Below are 20,722 nucleotides of genomic sequence, written 5' to 3'. Positions count from 1 at the left end.
TCTTTAAGAACCACAAAAGGGAGTGATGAGTGAAATAGCCCATCCCTTCATTATTTTGTCCACCGATTAGGCCTAATTTGCAACACACCACTTCTGAGCCATTCTTTTCTGGTCCTCTACTCCTCTTATTTACCACTCATCTTAACACAGTCCTTGAACAATATCAGGCCGCCTTTTGTTTGTACTAAGTCAGTGTCTCATTTATGCAACTTTTCCCATTAGCATGTCTTGTTGTAGGTTATTGTACCATTCCACTTACACTCTCTTCTTACACAGTTAAACTCATAATCAGGGTAAATTTGTAGGCTCGATTATCACACCAGTACTTTAATGTTTAAAAAAAATTAATAGCTTTTAGAAAATACAGGCATGATTCTTGGTAGTTGTATAGCACAAAGATTTGTTGCAAAGTGAGTGGAGGGTACAAGTGTCCTCTTGTAATGCCTAAGTGGCCCTCGTTTTTCAAAGTTGGAATGTGCACTCCACCCCGCTCCAGAATCTAGAGCGTTTGAAGGGGCCTTGTGAGCGGCAGTCCTAAAATAGGTGTTTGCAGTAAGTGAAAAGTAAAGACCTCACAGAAAATATACAGAGAATATTTGAAAGGGAGCGTTATGGTCAATAGGCCTAAAACCAATTTGTAAAGTTAATGTCTTTCTTTGTGCTTCCTTCCCTACCCCAAAGGTAAATACTTCAGTTCCCGCAGCCTGGCATTCACAAACAACCCTTCAACAACTACCAATGTGTATTCATTCAACTGCAGAAAAATTTGGTTAATTATTTCCAGTTTCAAACTTCTAAGTCATGTTTGTAATGAGCGAAAAGTCTATTTCATAAATCCCATGGCAGCATTCTTTTAACCAAATATGTTTTCTGTTCCCTCGCTCAACCCCAAACCCATCCTTTCTGGTGAAGGACCTTCTGTATGTACTTCAGACCAACACGGGAATGCAAATTCTCATCAGAAACATGGTAATCAAAGATGGAAAAACCCATTAGATCATCAAATCCCTCTGCCTATGATGATATAGTCCTCAATGAAAGACGCACAGTATCAGATATTACATTCATACTGAATTTGATCATGAACAGAGAGTTTTCTTATCCCCCAAGTCAAAAGCTGAGTATTATTAATGCTCTCAACAAAACAGCTCTCAAAGTGAACCACCACCATGTACACCAAGCAGTTAAAGTTTTTTAGTTCACCAACTGTGCCATTTTCAAAGCTTGAAATATAAATACTGAGAATTTATTAAGCAATTTGTGGCTGAATTTTCACTTTTATGGAAGCTTAAATACAGTTACATGAATGTTTTCTTTTTCCTCTGGCCTTATAAAAAGTGCAGTACTTTAATTCAATTAAATTCTGCAAAAAAAAATGTGGTCCTTTCAGAGCAAATGTGAGTGAAACATTTATTAAACTCATGACTGGCACAGAGATGCTGGTACTGAAAAACAAGCAATATTGTTAAATCCTTTCTTCCTTAGCAACATTCTATTAACCACCCTCCACCTTCAGATCAACACCAATTTCCTCAAAGTAATTTTCAACAAAAAGTTGAGACTTTTCATTAAAGGGTCATTTATCATGTTTAGAAGGTATTTCAGAACAAGAAAGAAAGTTATGGCCAAAAAAATCTCATGACAGACTGGTATTTCTGTTAAGTTTTTGACATGGTTGTATATATTTAGTTCACGTTCATTCTCTCAAGAGTCATTAAACCACAAACAATCCCTAAATGTACTTTTTAAAGATAATGTGACTCCTACAGTGATAGCTGGCATTACACTCTGCAGTGGTGCAATGGTAGAGAGAAAAGGCTGTCACATGGCACTAGCTCCCTAAGAGAAGAGCTCCTAACTAATGTTAGCCCAAGGCATACCATCTCCCACTTGGCAAGGGCACAATGCCTGTCACCATTATACCTGAAAATTTAGCTCCCAGTGAGTTCCTACCCCAGGCTAGGACAGCAACCTTTATTCATGCCTGGCACCACCAATGTAGGGTCGGCCTTTGAGCAAATTATTTTTGTGCTGAGTTATTAGATAGGCATGACAGATATCTGGGCTAGCAGTAACTGACTACAGTATGTCTTTTGTACCAGTTTTCCACCATCATATGAGACTATGAATGTCAGTTCTAGGTCAGCATGACTAACATATCATAGAAGAAAGATACTGTCCTGAGTACAGATAGAGATTAGCAGAATCAATCAAAGATTGTATGGATTAATAACAAATGTTACAAAAGATACTAAGACTATTAAATTGGAGGCGTTGTCTGCTAGAAGTTAATCTTTAGTAGCCACCATACATCCAACAAATAGGGTCAGACTGATACTCTTATGCATATTGAGTAGTCCCACTGAAACCCATGAGGCTACTCAGGTTGCTTATGACATAAGCAAAGATATCAAACTGGCCTATAAGTGACTTAGAAAAAAGAAAATGGACTCCATGGCACTACCATACTCGGCTTATGGATGGAAGCTTCATTCTTAGAAGTTCAAGTAGCTGTTGCCCGAAGAGAGAGCAGAATCCTGATGCCACTGAAGTCCATGGCAGTTTTGCCAATGACTTCAATGAGGCCAGGATTTCATCCAAAGTTTTTATTCCAGAGGATACAGGTTTATCTTTAGATTATCTCAGACATTATTCTTTACTTCACAATTCCATTTTCAGTTAGTTTTATTGTAACTGACTATTTGAAGTTTCAGAGTAGCAGCCGTGTTAGTCTGTATCCGCAAAAAGAACAGGAGTACTTGTGGCACCTTAAAGACTAACAAATTTATTGTAGCATGAGCTTTCGTGAGCTACAGCTCACTTCTTCGGATGCATAGAATGGAACACACAGGAAGGAGATATTTATACATACAGAGAACATGAAAAGGTGGAAGCATGCATAACAACAGGCATGAGAATATCTAATTTTGAGAGTTCAGTCTTAATCTTCCCCTGTTTGCTGTATAGGATGTTGATCAGGTGGTTTCGCAGTTTCTTTGAGAGTGTTCTCTGTATGTATAAATATCTCCTGTCTGTGTGTTTCATTCTATGCATCCGAAGAAGTGAGCTGTAGCTCACGAAAGCTCATGCTACAATAAATTTGTTAGTCTTTAAGGTGCCACAAGTACTCCTGTTCCTTTTGACTATTTGAAGGAGATAGCCATCATTGAAATGCCTTACATAGGAGAGCACAAATGTTATCTGTGACAATTTCTAATACAGTGTACCTAGAAAGGCAAAATCACTTTATGATCTCCTCCTGCTTTCTTTCCTCTAGCCTCCAATTGATTTCCAGGTGCCATAGAAAAATGTGAAGGGTTAGCTTCTGATCTCAAATGAAGTCTGTAACAATGAGCTTTGGAACCAAGTCTGCTGCTGCTCCTAGACCCATTAACACTTGAGGAGCAATTTATGGAGAGAATGAACCAACTCCTCAACACTGTAGATGTCCAAGTGAAACAAAATCATGAACAGCACAGCAGTAGAGACAGATTACAAAGAGAACAGCAGTAGTAACTAAAGCTTTATCACTGGGACTTAATGGCTATTGGTGGGCAGGGATTGTTCTTCAGGAAATGAAAAGAGATGTTCTTCTAGTATCTCTTTTAGCAGACTTGATTCATCTTAAAGTGTCAGAGGGAGTTGTAATATAAGTGCAATATACTAATGTGAGAAAATATAGCAACGTACATGATATGACAGTGGGAGACTGAAAGAGAATGTGAGGGGAGGACGATTTTTTTTTTTTTCCTAGGCAGCACAATCTAGAGATTAGAGTATAGGCTGTTCTGAAACAATCCACAACACTTGCCATGTGAACCTATCACTTCCAGAGGCAGCAATGGCAGTTCAGTCCATACAGATCCATCAAGCTGGGTGTCATCCTACCTCTCTCCCCCACCACTTTTTTTGTTTAATTCACTTTAATTCTAGCAGAGGTGAGACAGGCAAGAAAGTTTTAATTACACAATTAGTCATCCTGATCAAGTTTTATTAAAGTGAAAAGGGAGTCTTTCAACATGAGATCTCAGCCATTCTAGGGGTATATCTAGCATCTTTTTTTCCTTTTTTTTTTTTTTTTAAAGTAGGAGAAGGGTTTGGATATATCACTGAAATTATTGGGTGTCATACTTGGCAATCTGGGGGGGGGGGGAGAACAGTGGTGATTTAAGACCTACTATTGGAAGACCCAAGTCTGTTTTCAATTTAAGGTTTCAGAATGAAAAGGGAATTTCAGTAGCCATATCCATAGGTGTGAATCCCTGGTACATTTTCTCTACGTGTAATTAGACACAGAAGAATTAGGCACTGAACCAGGAATGAAGACTCTTGGGTTCTAGTCTCAGCTCTGTTGCGAAGCTGCATGTCATCTTAGACAGGTTACTTCACCTCTGGACCCCGTTGTCACCATTTGTAAAATGCAAATTGTGACGTTGCACTCCATGATGTTTTATGGAAATATGCTTATGAGTGTGAATATAATGTAACTGAAATAGACTTTATGCAGAAGGTCTCTTGTAAGGTATCATTACAAAGCTTATAATCTACTGAGTGCATTCATCCTATTTGTATGAATGTATCATTCTTGTATCTAAAACTAGGAATATGAAGTGTAACTCTGAGGTCCTATGGTAATTATGCAAAGTGTGGGCCATTAATGGTGGTTTGGAAGCTTGATGGCTCTCACTGACTAGGGCAACTGGTTGTAAATGATCTGTTTACTTGCAAACCTTCCTGGGTGCGTGCGGGCCAGCCCTGGAAGAACGGAGGCTGGAGTCTCACAGGACATGTGACCATGTCACCTGATACTGGAATCCATCTTAAACCTGGTGCTTTTCCATTTGGCGTGGGCAGGGCGTGGGACCCAGAGAGACAAAAGATTCCTGCCTGGTGCAAAAGCTATAAAGGGGGTGGAACAGGACAAACGGGGCTGTCAGTCATGAGAACACCCCTGGTTTCCACCTAAAATGTCTGCTGGGACTAACAAGGTCTGTACCGGGGAAAGGTTGGCGCCCAGACTAGGAAAGCGTCTAGTCTGTGAAATAAACTTATTGGAACATCTCTGAAGGTGAGATTTTACCTGTAATCAGTTTCTTAATGTATTAGGCTTAGACTTGCATGTTTTTGCTTTATTTTGCTTGGTGAATTACTTTGTTCTGTTATTACCTAAAACCACTTAAATCCTACATTTTATATTTAATAAAATAACTTTTGTTTATTAATTAACCCAGAGTAAGTGATTAATACCTGGGAGAGCAAACAGCTGTGCATCTCTCTCTAACAGTGTTATAGAGGGTGGACAATTTATGTGTTTACCCTGTATAAGCTTTATACAGAATAAAACTGATTTATTCGGATCCCATTGGGAACGGGTGTCTGGGTGCTGGAGATAGGTGACCGGCTGAGCAGTTTTTGGTTATAGCCTGCAGCTTTGGGGGCATGGACCAGACCTGGGTCTGTGTTGCAGCAGGCTAGCGTGTCTGGCTCAACAAGGCAGGGTTCTAGAGTCCCAAGCTGGCAGGGAAAACAGGCTCAGAGGTAATTCCAGCACATCAGGTGACAGTCCCAAGGGGGTCTCGGTGACTGAACCTGTCATATATGGTCAATGGTTCTTTCTCCGCCCCTTCCCCACCCATTCTGGGTGTAAAAACGTAACTAGGGAAAAGTTCTGTGCCTGGATTGCACCAAAATCGCTTGAACCACCAAGGAAGTAAAAAACTGTCAGCTGTGCATCCAAACCCACATTAGTTTATGATAACCAAAAAGATAATGTACTTAATTAGTTGGCGACCTTTCAAAGCTGTTGCTTTTTTTTTTTTCCCTGCTTCACTTGACATGTTTTGCTAAGGGCAAAACAAAATTGTGTTTTCTTGTTGGAATCTGGCATAGCAGAGAGATCAAGTGTCCTTTCCACTGTACATACTACCCTTTCCTCAGCAAACAGATCAACCGTGACAAAAACACTGCAGATCCATTTTCTGTTAGCAAAACCAACATCAGTCTCTTTTTAAGCGCTCATTATGCCCCCGATTTTATTGACAAAACCATCAGGGGAATTAAAGAATCTACAGTGTGAAGGGGATAGGCATACAGCAACTATATTCCTTCCATAAATAGGAATCAGCAACATTCCTACTATTATAAATCCCTGCAAGTGTGAGCTGCATACAGAACCTCAAAACAAAAACAAATGTAAGAAACACCGTGTGAGGTTGTTGGTGTTTTTTTTTTTTTTTTTAAAAAAGATCAAAATATATTGCACTTTGCTTCCCACATTGTTTTGCAGACAGCTTTAATGTGTTGTACTAGACCAATACTGACAACAGAAGCTTCAGCTTTTATTGCTGTTAATACCCTGAGCAATTACTGTAACTCAGCAGGAACTTCTATCCAGAATGGCAACTATCACATTGTAATTCAGCATTTCATGAGAGATTCCGTTGAAACATGAAGGCACCTGCTAACGTGCAAAAATTGTACAAATGGGGTTTAACGCATTCTTAGAACCTGGTAGATAAAAGCCAACTTATTTTTTTTTTTTTTACAGTTAAGTATTTTTCATGGTGTAACCGTATTGTACTTGTTAGAGATCACAGAAAAGCAGCAAATGTGGAAGTAATAACAAAGTTCAAGAAACAGGTAGCTGCTAGGCTTCAGAAAAGTCAGGGAAGGGTGTGAAAAATTACCTGAAAGGATGGATACTGTAAATAGACACCTCTGGAAAAACAGAAAACTAGCATGGACATAAATATTGAAGAAGAAAGCCATCAATGTAACAGGCGAAAGGAAAGAAGACATTTTCCCACACTGCAGCCCTGCAAAATTAACTGGGGGTTGGAGGGAGCATCCAGAGAAAGGAAAGAGAACCTTTAGCAGAAACAGATGGTAGGTAATCTAAACTAGTAATATATCACCCTGGGCCTGTAATTATTTATTGCTTTAACTTTTAAGTTATATAAACATTTGTGACACCAAAGCCGCTAAAATAAAGGAGATTCTCAGTTAAGGACGTCATTCTAGCTAACTTACCTTGATTACTCTTAGGTATACAGGGGACTGAGAAAAACAGATGCCACCTATGCTGTAACACCTGGAGAAGGAAGGTGGAGGTTTCCTACTGTACTGTATCACTATAATAAGTGTGTGTAGCCCACTTAAAACTACCAGAGGGATTTGGTTAAACTTATTTCATGTTACAAAGCTATGGATTGGGGGGGGGAGGGGAAGGAATCACACTTCTCTCAAGTTCTTACTGTGGTGACATGTGTCCTTGAATTAAAAATTAATTTAAGATAGAAGGTTTTGAAAGGAGATTTGAATGATTTTTTTTTTAAATCTAACAGTTTTCATGACAAGTGTCCTTAAGAGGAGATGGCGAGGGAGTCATTAAATCTCAACTCCAGTCCTGTATCCACGTAGTCCAACAGGCTACCAAACCACAACTCTTGATAGCCCACAACTCCATCTTCAGCATTTGTTTATAGAGAATTTATCATTACAGTATAGTATCTAGACTGGGGTAGGCAACCTGCGGCACGCAAGCTGATTTTCAGTGGTACTCACACTGCCCGGGTCCTGGCCACCGGTCCGGGGGGCTCTGCATTTTAATTTAATTTTAAATGATGCTTCTTAAACATTTTAAAAACCTTATTTACTTTACATACAACAATAGTTTAGTTGTATATTACAGACTTATAGAAAGAGCCCTTCTAAAAATGTTAAAATATATTACTGGCACTTGAAACCTTAAATTAAAGTGAATAAATGAAGACTTGGCACAGCACTTCTGAAAGGTTGCCGACCTCTGATCTAGACGATGTTTTAATCAGCTTTTCCAGCAAAACAGTAAACCACCGTACGACGTCCCCCTCGAGCACTCAAGTACAATAGGTAGCTATGTAGATTATAAAACCTTGTGAAGAGTTCTCTGTCTCTCCCAATTAACCAACTAGCTCTGCCTGTACCGGTGCACTTCATTGTTTCAGTAGTGACAAAGTTACTAAAGTATTACTAAAGGAGAAAGGTTAAAGGAAGTAAAAGATTGTGCAATATCACCACTGTGTTAGGAAAAAACATGGAAAACACTGCTTACCAATTTGAAGTCTTGAATGCTGCAGATGAAGTATGGGGTGTTCGGCCGGCGACTTTCAATATATACGCAATCTTTAAAAAAGAAATAATTTAAAATAATGGCAATTAACTTCTGTACCTCAGACAGTAAGAATACAAAACAGGACACATTAAAAAACAGTATAATCTAAGAGAACCACAATGTTTATTATATAAAATGTAAATCTTCTATGTTTGGTCTAAAAATAGAAGCTAGAATTTTCATCCTAAACAAAGTAATAGTTTATTAAAATCAAAGTGAATTTTTATGCAACGTTTTGTTCAGAAAACAAATGAACTCGGACAAGACTTCTAAATTTAGCTAATACAACGATGAGGTCATAACCTATGGACTAGACTAAAACAACAGAGGAAACTAATCAAATCTCTTCTGTTTAACTCACTATTAAAAACTTAACACTAACATATTTTCTTTTCTAATTGAAAAGAAAACCAAGGCAACCAATCATAGCTGGAATGCAGTAAACTAAATTAGATTTTCCTCAGGGAAGAACTGAGCTTTCTCAAATTACATTTCACATGACAGAGGCTGAGTAATTATTTTTGTTTGTTTTTGACAACTGGACACTAAAAGGTTGCTGTAAAATGAGATCTGTTGTGTTACAAACACAATCCCAGCAATAATCACAACAAAAGCACTGTTTTAGAACGAAAAAAACAGCACTGAATGGAGAAAGATTTGCCTGGTTAATGATAATGACCTTAGAAATGGGAAAATCCACATACAGCTTGCTAGAAAGCAGAGATGTTGCTCACAAAGTCAAGCAAATATTTCATGGATAGTCTCTGCTCTTTTCATTTATATTCACACACAATTATTCAGATTCTCCATGAATCTACACACTTCTTTCTTTCTCTATGAATCTACACACTTCTGCAAAAGGCGTGTACCTTAGTAAAACCTCAGGTGCTCAAAATACAACTAGCCTTTCTCCCATTGTCTTATTTCCTAATAACTGTAAAAGAAAAATGATGAGGGGAAAACTACTGCAGTTTCTGCTTAGATGACTATACTTATGAATGCATCATCATAATAAATATTTTAAACTGACAGAGAATATAGTGCTTTAAAAACACTATTCAGCAATATTCAAACTTCACTTGGGTAGGAATCACTTCTTCCACCACTGAAAAGCAGTCACGTCAGAGATAAAACTCAGCAACTGCTTAACATCAGTATCTTAAAACAACTGAAATTGCAGTAAGAATCTAGAGAGATAGAACATGATTATCAAAGCTGGAAGTTGAGCAAGACACCAGGCTCAAAGGCTCTAGTACTTCTGTGATGGATGCCATGGCTGTAATTGGTGAGGACCTCGGTTTTACAGCTCATTCAAAATGTGGCAGTGACGTAATGCCTCAAAAGTGCTACCTTCTTAAACACCAGTTCCTACATTAGTTGGTGGTCTACCATGCAATTGCTACTAACCTAACCCAATATTGCTAGACTGTAGTAGTATCACAGCAAAAGGCAGTGGAGTTCCATGCATACGTTGTACGAACGAGATGAAAAAGGCTGGGGAAGGGATAACTGATGAAGGAGGCTACAATGAGGCGGGGCTCTGACTAAGTCATCTTAACCCTTACAGTGCAGATAATTGATTGTTTCACAGTAGCCCACTAGCCCCAGTGTTTTAGGAACTGTACAAACACAGAAGAGGAAGCCTGTCCTAAAGAGTTTACAGTTTACATGGACAAAAGTGTGAGGGGTGAAAAGTAAATATCTCCATTATACAGATAGGAAACTGCAGCACCCAGAGATCAAGCAAATTGCCAAGGCCTCAGAGAACATTTGTGCCAGGAATTAAATCTGTTAAGTACCAGTCCAGTGCCTTAACCACTAAACCATCCATCCAACTGGGCTTCCTAGCAAGAAACTTTTCATGTGACAGTAGGACTTGCGTTGTACATACCAGGAACACCTAAATAAGGAGTAAGGAAAGTATCCTCCAGTGTGGCAGGGACATAAGGAACAAGTTCAGACCAACTAAACTGAAGCATAAACCAATTTTCCCCTGTATATCCTGAACTTCCCCAAACTTGCTTTCTTCCAGATTGCTACTGCATGTTTCCATGTATGATTTCCTTTTGTCCTAGGCCAACCACCATTCCCCTAAAACTTAAATTCCATTTTTTAAAAATGATCAATCCAAGAAGGGATTATTACCTGGAACTTAATGTAGTTATGTCTTGGATCCACCAACCCATTTGCAGAGTTTTTCCTCCTCCAGTACCCTCAATGAGGCAAGACCCATTCAGTCAACATCAAACATCAAATTTTCCACCACCACCCCAGTTAACCAGTGATGGCAGACCAGTGCCTGCTTGCCACAGCATATTGGAAAATAATCTCACCCTATTCCTCTTGAACACTCAAGCATACCCAGCAAGATATTGAAATTGCATGTTCAGTTAAAGAAAACAAAGCAAAAATTAGGCTCCTCAGTTCTATTAATCCATGAATCCATATGACAGCATTTTCCTCTAGAATGGACAATGTTCCTGTCTGAAAGAGCTTACACTTCAAGTTTAGTTCTAAGCACAAAAGTATCTATTTCAGACAGAGGGTTACCTTGCCTTTTGCATTGCAAGAAACTCCCTAACTGACAAATGCTGCTCATTGTGACACATATTCCTTCCATATTTGTAAGGTATCAAATAGCTAAAAGCAATCAATGCAACTGTTTGAAGCCTGCCAACAACAAACTCCAGCCAGAATGAGAGCTCAAGTATCAGGGGCACTTGGCACAGGTTTATCGACTGAAGTGGTGATCAAGTCCCCCCAAAAACCCTCGAAGCCACAAGGGAAAGGATGGAGCATTTTCTACCCCTACACCCCACCCCTTTTTCTTAAAGCACTCTCTCTTTGCTAGCTGCCATGTGTGCATCAAAAGTTACATTCATCGAAGAAAAACGGAACATCAATTTGCAGAAGAGAGAAAGGATGAGCTGTATAGCAATGGTGCAAAGAACAAACTAAGTTCTGGTTGGCTAAATCCTGCCTGAATGATAGTCTCCCATACAGGAATAGTCTAGCATCTGGGCTGGTGGATCCCCACAAACAGCATAGCAGCCTTCCTTTTTTACTTACATGGTAATGCCTTGTTATTGAACAAAAAGTCACTTCCTGCTGAGTGTTTATAAGGAAACCATGGTAACCTGATTTAGCCAACGCCTGTAAATCCATATACCAAATTCCTACACGCAACACCATGCTTTGTAAAACAGGCTACTTTATCACGCCAGTTGCTATCCATCAGGACTTGTGCTGTTAATCATTTTGTGGCAGCATTTGATAAAGTCAAATGAGCTTGGCACAACTTTTTCTTTTTTTAAAATAAAGCTATGAAACCTATTGCTTATTTTATAGAAAGACATAAAACACAGAGGGATTAGAATCTGGAGCAGTCTGAATTCATAATTTTATCAGCATCAGTCAAGCTTGTCTCCAATTGACAACAGAAATTGAAAGAATGCCCTGTTCTGACCCAGCTTCTTAATTCATTTATAAGATAAAGTGAGAAGAAAATTATAGCAGAGCTTTGAGTCGACATCCCCATTATAAACTCCTAACTTCAGGGGTTTATGACTCTGATGTTCTGGACTGGGAATTTGGCATGAAAGACTCCGGCCAAGAAGCTAATTTTTTCCTATCTTTTTATTTTTCAAGTTACCTAAAAATGAGCTCCGGCTGTTTAAGTTACACAAATGTAAATAAAATTTGAGAGGTGTTTTGCTCTTGTAGTATAAAATTTTATCATTCACTGAAGAGGCATCTGCAAACACTATTGTGATTTGAACCAGTGTTTTCTCAAATTATAGTCCATAGGGCATTCCCATGTGTCTACAGAGAGGCTTATATCTCAGTGGTGGAGCATCTGTTCATTTTCTAGCAGTAATACTTGTGGCTTTGACAACCCAGTCTAGGTCCTAGCATCTTGGGGGGGGGGGGGGGAGGGGGAGGAGAGGGCGGGTTCCGAAATGTTTCAGTGTCAAAAAAGCCAACAAAAAAACAATAACTTGTTCCAACTGAGTTTTTTTCCCCCCTTGATGAACGTTCATCTGGTGTAAATTTAACGAATGATCCTATTTATAAATGACACCAACATCAGAAGGGTAGCATAACACACAGGCGGATAGAACCTAACTACAAAGTGACCTGAATACATGACTGGGGGCTGCAGGCACCCAGGGGAGATTCAATCTTAATAAATGTCAACACCTATGCACAGTGAGAGAAATAATTCCAGTACAAAAAAAAGGAGGACACACAACCAACCAAACCCAGTGCATTAAATTACTTTTGCCTCCTTTATACTGCCCTAATATTACAGAGCAGATGGGGGGTGGATCATCATTGGGAGAACAAGTCATATACTGTCTCTCTTTCCCTTCCTCCCTCTCAGTGTCCACAACATGATGTTAGTGACCCATGGATTTAAATCAGTATGATTTAGACAACAAATACTTTATGTTGCTGGGGATGAGGCTGGGGGGGGGAATTAGCCAATTTACTAATGTTGAAAAATCTGCCACTGCTTATTCGTAGTAATCTTTTTTTAACAAAACAAATTAACCGAGACTTTCAGCATGACAGACAATGTGCAGCAGGCAGATTCACACACGGGATTAGTCTGTTGGGTTAAGAATACACAAACTAAAATCCACATTTTAAAAGAAAGAAGTCTAATTCATTTTTATATTATGAATCTGAATCTCTCATGGGTGCCAAATGGAGGAGTTTCCATCCATCCATTAGGTATACAACGTACATTTTCAACGTTAACTATACAAATACATTTTTTTTAAAAGCTTAAAATATATATGTATGTAATGGACCATAAACAGAGTGAGTGTCATAATCTATGTCATAAATAAAATCTCTCAGAGTCTCCCTTCAAAAGATCTCAAAGCTCATCACAAATATTAAATGACTAAAACTGGGATACCACCATGTTACATGTCATGCACCACATTTCTTTTCTTTCCATCACTAAGAGAATAAAATCCACAGATAAAAAAATAAGTTCATTCTAAGTCTACAATAGAATCTATCCTTACACTAACCAGGACTAGTTATTGTAACCATTTTTCAGGGATTTCAGATCCTTGTAAAGCTTTAGCACAAGCCATCTTATGACTGGAGAGTATGCTTTCATTTTGAATTGGTTGGCTTCATCATTTCTCACCACTCTAATACTAGCATAGTTTTGTGTTCGAGTGCCTACTGCCGCTTCTTACCATCTGCAAACACCACCATTCGTCAGAAAAAGAAAGAAAGCCAAAAGAGGAGATAGAACTAAACATCATACAATAAAGAGGAGGCTCTTCATACAACAAATTTACTTCCTTCTGAATCCCTTTACAGATCAGCAGGTTTATGTAAATTGAGCAAATCTATTCTCTGCCTAGTAAATCACTGACTGAAGCCTGAGGCCGTTTGTCATCATGAAGCGATGAACCCATATGCACTCTTCCTGACAGCCAGCTCACTACTCTTTCCAGTTGCATCAGCAGCTACCAACCAACCAAGCAATTCAAGTTAGCCTTCTTGTGAAAGGTTGAGCCATCACATTTCAGCCATTTGCTTGTTTCTATTAGATTTTTTCCGCCTCCTCTTCAGGAAACCATAACACAAAACCTGCTTCATTATAAAGGCAAGACAAACTGTTTTCCTAAGAAGGAAATTAAATACATCTTGCTATTAAGTGTTTGAAGTTCTGCCCACTTCTGGTCGTGTGAGGCACAATCCAGACCACTTAATTTCCAAGAGAATCCTGCCTGATGCCCAGACTGCTATTCATCTCACTAAATGGACGTATGTACATAGAATCATAGGACTGGCAGTAACCTCGAGAGGTCATCTAGTCCAGTCCCTTGCACTCATGGCAGGACTAAGTATTATCTAGACTACCCCTGACAAGTGTTTGTCCAACCTGCTCTTAAAAATCTCCAATGATGGATATTCTACAACCTCCCTGGGCAATTTATTCCAGTGCTCAACCACCCTGACAGTTAGGAAGTTTTTCCTAATGTTCAACCTAAATCTCCTTTGCTTCAACTTAAGCCCACTGCTTCTTGTCCTATCCTCAGAGGTTAAGAAAAACAATTATTCTTCCTCCTCCTTGTAACAACCTTTTATGTACTTGAAAACTGTTATGTCCCTCCTCAGTCTTCTCTTCAGACTAAACAAACCCATTTTTTTTCAATCTTCCCTCATAGGTTATGCTTTCTAGACCTTTAATCATTTTTGTTGTTCTTCTCTGGACTTTCTCCAATTTGTCCACCTCTTTCCTGAAATGTGGTGCCCAGAACTGGACACAATACTTCGCACTGATTAGGCCTCAACTGGAGTAGAGTGGAAGAATTACTGCTCATGTCTTGCTTACAACACTCCTGATATATCCCAGAATGATGTTCGGTTTTTTTGCAATAGTGTTACACTGTTGACTCATATTTAGCTTGTGGTCCACTATGACTCCCAGATCCCTTTCCGCAGTACTCCTTCCTAGACAGTCATTTCCCGTTTTGTATGCATGCAATTGACTTTCTTCCTAAGTGGAGTACTTTGCATTTGTCCTTATTGAATTTCATCCTATTTACTTCAAACCATTTCTCCAGTTTGTCCAGATCATCTTGAATTATAATCCTGTCCTCCAAAGCACTTGCAGCCCCTGCCAGTTTGTTATCATCTGCAAACTTTATAAGTGTTCTCTCTATGCCATTATCTAAATCATTGATAAAGATATTGAACAAAACCGGACCTAGAACTGATCCCTGCAGGACCCCACTCATTATGTCCTTCCAGCATGACTATGAACCACTGATGATTACTCTCTGGGAACGGTTTTCCAACCAGTTTTGCACCCACCTTATAGTAGCTCCATCTAGATTGAATTTCCCTAGTTTGTTTATGAGGTGGTCACATGAGACAGTACCAAAAGCTTTACTAAAGTCAAGATATATCATATCTACCACTTCGCCCCTATCCACAAGGCTTGTTACGCTGTCAAAGAAAGCTTGCTTAATTATTTTCTCCATTTTCTTCCCAGTACAGAAGATAAGCTGACTGGTCTGTAATTCCCTGGGTTGTCCTTATTTCCCTTTTTATAGATTGGCACTATATTTGCCCTTTTCCAGTCTTCTGGAATCTCTCTCATCTTCCCATGACTTTTCAAAAATAATCGCTAATGGCTCAGATACCTCCTCGGTCAGCTCCTTGAGTATTCTAGAATGCATTTCATCAGGCCCTGGTTACTTGAAGATTAACATGTCTAAGTAATTTTTAATTTGTTCTTTCCCTATTTTAGCCTCTGATCCTACCTCATTTTCACTGACATTCACTATGTTAGACGTCCAATCACCACCAACCTTCTTGGTGAAAACCGAAACAAAGAAATCATTAAGCACCTCTGCCATTTCCATATTTTCTGTTATTTCGCTCTCCCTAACCTCCACATTGATTAACAGACCTACCCTGTCCTTGGTCTTCCTCTTGCTTCTAATATATTTATAGAATGTTTTCTTGTTACCCTTTATGTCTTTAGCTAGTTTGATCTTGTTTTGTGCCTTGGTCTCTCTCATTTTGTCCCTATGTATTATTTGTTCATATTCATCCTTCGCAATTTGACCTAGTTTCCACTTTTTTCAGGACTCTTTAGATTTTTAGATCACTGAAGATCTTTTGGTTAAGCCAGGGTGGTCTCTTGCCATACTTCCTATCTTTCCTAGGCAGGGTAATAGTTTGCTCTTGTGCCCTTAATAATGTCTCTTTAAAAAATTGCCAACTGTCTTAGGAGATCTTACCCTGAGTTTCCTAAAGTCTGCCTTCTTGAAATCCATTGTCTTTATTTTGCTGTTCTCCCTCACCATTCCTTAGAATCATGAACACTTTCACCCAATCTGCCTCCCACTTTCAAATTCTCAACCAGTTCCTCCCTATTTGTCAAAAATCAAATCTAGAACAGTCTCTCCCCTAGTAGCTTTCTCCACCTTCTTAAATAAAAAATTGTCTCCAATACATTCCAAGAACTTGTTGGATAATCTGTGCCCTGCTGTGTTATTTCCCCAACAGATGTCTGCGTAGATCAAATCCTCCATCACCACCAAGTCCTGTGCTTTGGACCATAAACGGACCATAACAACAAATAAACCATTCAAATCTAGTATGTCAACAGCTCTAGGTTGAGTAAATCCCCAGGTTTTCGTCCCAGGACATAGTTTGACATGGACTAACAGTTACAGCTACTGACACCTGGCAGCTGAAGAAGGGAAATGCATATATCTGCATAAAAACTTCACCAAGCAGAATCTGCTGCAAAGCAAAATGGAGTAAGATAGTGCAACAAATGCCCATGAATGCCACTGACTTGACGCCATGTCTGTTGCCTTCTTCACATCATTCTCTGACTATTGCGATCTTTTTCTTCAAGTGTTAGCTATCTACAGTCCAGCCATACCGAACAGAATGCTTCTGTCCACCTCATACACGGAGAAGGATCATGGGAAGCATGCAACAACGGTGCCAAGCTGCAACTACTCCACGGACTTCCTGTTCTTTTCATGGACCAGTTCAAAATTCCTATCCTTGCATTCTAAAGACTTCCATGTCTGTCTTCACAGCCCTCCATTTTCATCCCTCCACTTTCCACCTGTTCATCTGCTCCCGACTTCCTCTGTCTCACAACACAACCACATCACCATTGGTACAAGTGTCTTCTCTGCTGACATCTGCAACACCATTAAAGGGAAACTATTGCGGCCCAGGATTGTTTCTTTGAAAAAGGCTTGCCCTCCCCCTTCAGGGAGGCATTTACACTTGGTCAGTAAAGGGCCAGAGAAGCTGTCCACTGATTTACCTTTAGTCAGCGATGGGACATCTGTCCTCTAGGCTGTGGGCATTGATCCCACAGTTCCAGCACCATGGCTGTGAAACTGATCAATCTTCTCAGCGAAGTGCAAGGAGGGAGCCTTACAGCAGGAGACATTCTCCTCAGACATGTGGTAAAGATAGGTAGTTTGATCTAGACTATTACCCACCACAGGTCTGCTGGTGGTGACTTGGCAGATTCTATAGCAGGGGGGAAAAAAAAAAAGACTTCATAGCCTAGATCACTGCAATGGCAGAGGATTAAAATTCCTATGGTGTGGCCCATGGGATTCACTGCCTGTCTATTGCCACCAGCCTTCTTTCTTTCTTTCATGTGAACCATTATAAATTAAATTACTGTCTGTTAAATCTCTCCCACCAACCCTTTGGAGCCAGAAAGCATTGCCATGACACATGGCACTGATTCATTATACCTTTGAGCTTGTGGTGATCATCCCAGGTGTCCCCATTCCAAAGGATATTGCTTACGTGCTAAAAGACCCTTTAAAAAAAATCAGAGCTAGAACATGTAGGCTTCAGAAGCACTTTGTAAAAGGAAGAATATCAACCTCAGCACATGAAGCTTTTCTGCCTTTAATAATGTACTGCACATAGTAAACACCATCAGAGTTAGGAGCCTTGCAGGTTTTAGTTAATGTATGAGTCAACACTTGCATCATCCAAGCATAAAAGCCTGAGGCTCTCCTCACTGCACTTTTCTTCCACAGAAAATATATTCCTTGAAAGCCACCGACATGGAACGTGTACAGCCTCCTGCTTTCACTTGAACGGTCGCAACCTTAGCTTTCGAAGTCTAGCTGAAAGCAATTTGAGCTCCAACATAAATACATTTCCCAGCACCAACATCCCACTTTCTGCCTACTGTCCAGAGCCCCTCTCATTTTCTCTTCCATCAGATATAGCATGGAAAGTCTAATGTTCTCAAAAGATTAAGTCAGATCTTTAACATTCACCCTTCTTAGCAACTTCAGCATAAAAGAAAAATGGGGATAATGGCCAGCCAGTTTATGTGCTGAGACCACTGCTTATTATACTAATCACAATCATCTCACTGCAACCTTGTGCTTCCCAGCTGTCACATACCCCTGTTGTCCCTCATCTCAAACTTTCCGGCGGGGGCCATCTTTTATTTTGTGGGGTGGGGGGGGGGGTGTCTGTGTGTGTCAAGTGTTCAGCAAAAAGGGGGCATCTAGGCAATACTGCAATACAAATATAGTGCTGGTCAGAGGAATCCTAGAAGGGTACAGTCTCCTGAGAAGTCCTGGAAATCAAAGCACTAGTCTCATTAGAAGGATCTGGTTTACTTCACTGTTTCAAATGTAATGCAAGTTGAAGGGGCGGGGGGAGGGTTAAATAAAGACCAAATTTACAATATAAACTCTTTGAGACAAGGATATAATCTTCACACTTTCTGAAAGCAACTACTGCTTACTTAGCACAATAAATAAATAGAATTGCCATGAGGATGATGACACAAATATCTGCAATAGCCAAGTTCACAATCAAATGACAGTACATTAAGAACATCACCCTCTTTGTAACTGCTTTATTGTGTAGCAAGGAGGATAAACATTCAATACCCAAAACATACACATCCACAGAGGCTAGTATTACAATATAGCATACCTTTCAATTGGTTTGAAAATCATCTTCTCTATGTTCAGAATCTATGAATCTATGAATCCTGACCTCTGAGAATAAGGCCAGCTCATCAAACCCTTTAAAATACGGGTCAATAATGGAAACACAGACAGACCTTTAACTACAGCTATATGAACAGTGTGCTGCTTTAATAACCCAAGTTTTAGAAACAAATACAAAGAGGAATTCACTGGGAACATTCTATGCATGGTTTTCAAGAGAAAAATATCAGCGGTGACAGGTAGGGAGGTATAAAGTTACCTCTTTCCCCCATACGGCTGACAACAAACAAATTGCTAGTCTGATCTTTTAGTGTCACTTCCTGCCGAGCGGATTTCAAGCAACACTGCTGGCTCTTTGTCAGAAAACAATGTGCTGGAGCCCTGGTTCAGCAATAAATGGTTCAACCAATTTGCAGTTCTCACTTGAAATACACAGGAGTATTCATGACGCCTGGGCTGCAGTTCTTATTTGGCAAATGATTTTATTATAAACCAGTATCATCGTGAATCCATTTTCTTTAAGGGGTTTCTGCTGTTGTTTAATGGACTGTCAGTATAATTTAGATTTCATCTATTTAAACTCATTCAAGCCTGGCCCCTGATTGTACAGTAAATGGAACATATTTCTATTCAACAAAATTAATGACAGTTAATTGTAGTCTGCAGTTCCCAATTTTATAAAAGCAACTGTTCTGCAGTTCAAGCATCAAGCTACATGATTTCCCACACCAATTATTTTTTCTGCACTTTCTATGCATGGCCATAGTGTTTTATAAGGCTCCCCTTGCAACAACAACATACACATTGATATGGTATTTGGTTCTGATACACCTTTGATTTTCCTACAGAATGCAATCAGGGGCCAGAAAATACAAAGAGACAAAAGCAACGTTAAGGATGCTCAGTCACTAATTCACACCAGAATGGTCTATCGATGCATTTTTGGGTGTCTCCTCCCTCCTACAAATGTACAAGACAGGGGAAATGTCTCAACTGTCCCAACATCAGATTAGAAATATCCTACTCTGATTGGCTTTTCAGAAAGTCTAAGGGTACGTCTACATTACCCGCCGCATCGGCGGGTAGTGATCGATCTATTGGGGATCCAATTTATCGCATCTAGTGTAGACGCAATAAAATGGATCCCCGATTACTCTGCCGTCGACTCCGGAACTCCACCATGGCGAGAGGCGGAAGCGGAGTCGACAGAGAAGTGGCAGTGGTCGATTCGCCGCCGTCCTCACGGCCAGGTAAATCGACCTAAGATACGCCGACTTCAACTACACTATTCGCGTAGCTGAAGTTGCGTATCTTAGGTCAACATCCCTCCACACTGTAGACCTAGCCTAAGAGGTGGGTTGACTCAACACCTCCCTCTTTCAGAAGTAGTGTAAGTTACTGTATTTGTCTCACTAAAAGGTCAGTCCTTTTTGCCCTGCATCAATATCAGCAAGTCCATGGAACATTTCAAGGAAGATAGCAGGCATTTGTTCCAACGTCATTGGCAAAGACTCCTATCGGCTGCTGTGAAATATACTTTTTCCAAACATCTATTTAGCTGCCATTCTCCCCCACTAGAAGTAGCCACATTTCAATTGCGCTTTACAGAGTTTATAAAATGCTTTGGGATCCTTTAGGATGAAAAGTGCTACAATAATGTAATTTATATTTACATAACTGCCTGAATTAGGGTGTGGTCTGGCAGAGTCCTTAGCTTTCTTCAAATTTAACATTCCCAAACATGAAAATATGAACATGTTTTCATGGACAAATGTTGGATGTTTGGTACTTATGTAAAGATATGCATTTAGTAGTAGACTTTTGTAGTTCCCGTAGGAGAAACTAGAAAGGGACACTGAGTTTCACTGACCGGATATTCCAAAATGCCTCTTAAAAAGTCATTGATACACAATTGGTAAATAAAATGCTCACAAAGATTTTTTAAATATTCTCAACAGGTTAGAAACACTCTTTTTATGCCTCTCTGGTCTGTTATGTGGGTGTTCATATAAATGCCAGGAAACAAGGTATCGGGACACTTGGGTTCTATTCCACAGTA

At 39.6% G+C, this 20,722-nt stretch overlaps 1 protein-coding gene across 11 annotated transcripts in view; it reads right to left on the bottom strand.

Annotated features, from left to right (window-relative positions):
- The window catches only part of RERE (arginine-glutamic acid dipeptide repeats), a 391,036-nt gene that overhangs the window by 234,839 nt on the left and 135,475 nt on the right, over nucleotides 1-20,722 (bottom strand). For all 11 annotated transcript variants that reach the window (XR_005590298.1, XM_039508664.1, XM_039508660.1 and 8 more), the window contains exon 3: nucleotides 8,093-8,163. Coding sequence is in view for 10 of the 11 variants with exons in the window: in XM_039508664.1 (XP_039364598.1) it covers nucleotides 8,093-8,163 (71 nt within the window). In the remaining variant the exon portion in view is untranslated. The remainder of the gene's footprint in view (nucleotides 1-8,092; nucleotides 8,164-20,722) is intronic.

This window comes from Mauremys reevesii, linkage group 21 (genome assembly GCF_016161935.1).
Source record: "Mauremys reevesii isolate NIE-2019 linkage group 21, ASM1616193v1, whole genome shotgun sequence".
Taxonomy (NCBI): domain Eukaryota; kingdom Metazoa; phylum Chordata; order Testudines; family Geoemydidae; genus Mauremys; species Mauremys reevesii.
Note: the sequence above shows the minus strand (reverse complement) of the source record. Positions and strands in the feature narration are given on the sequence as shown.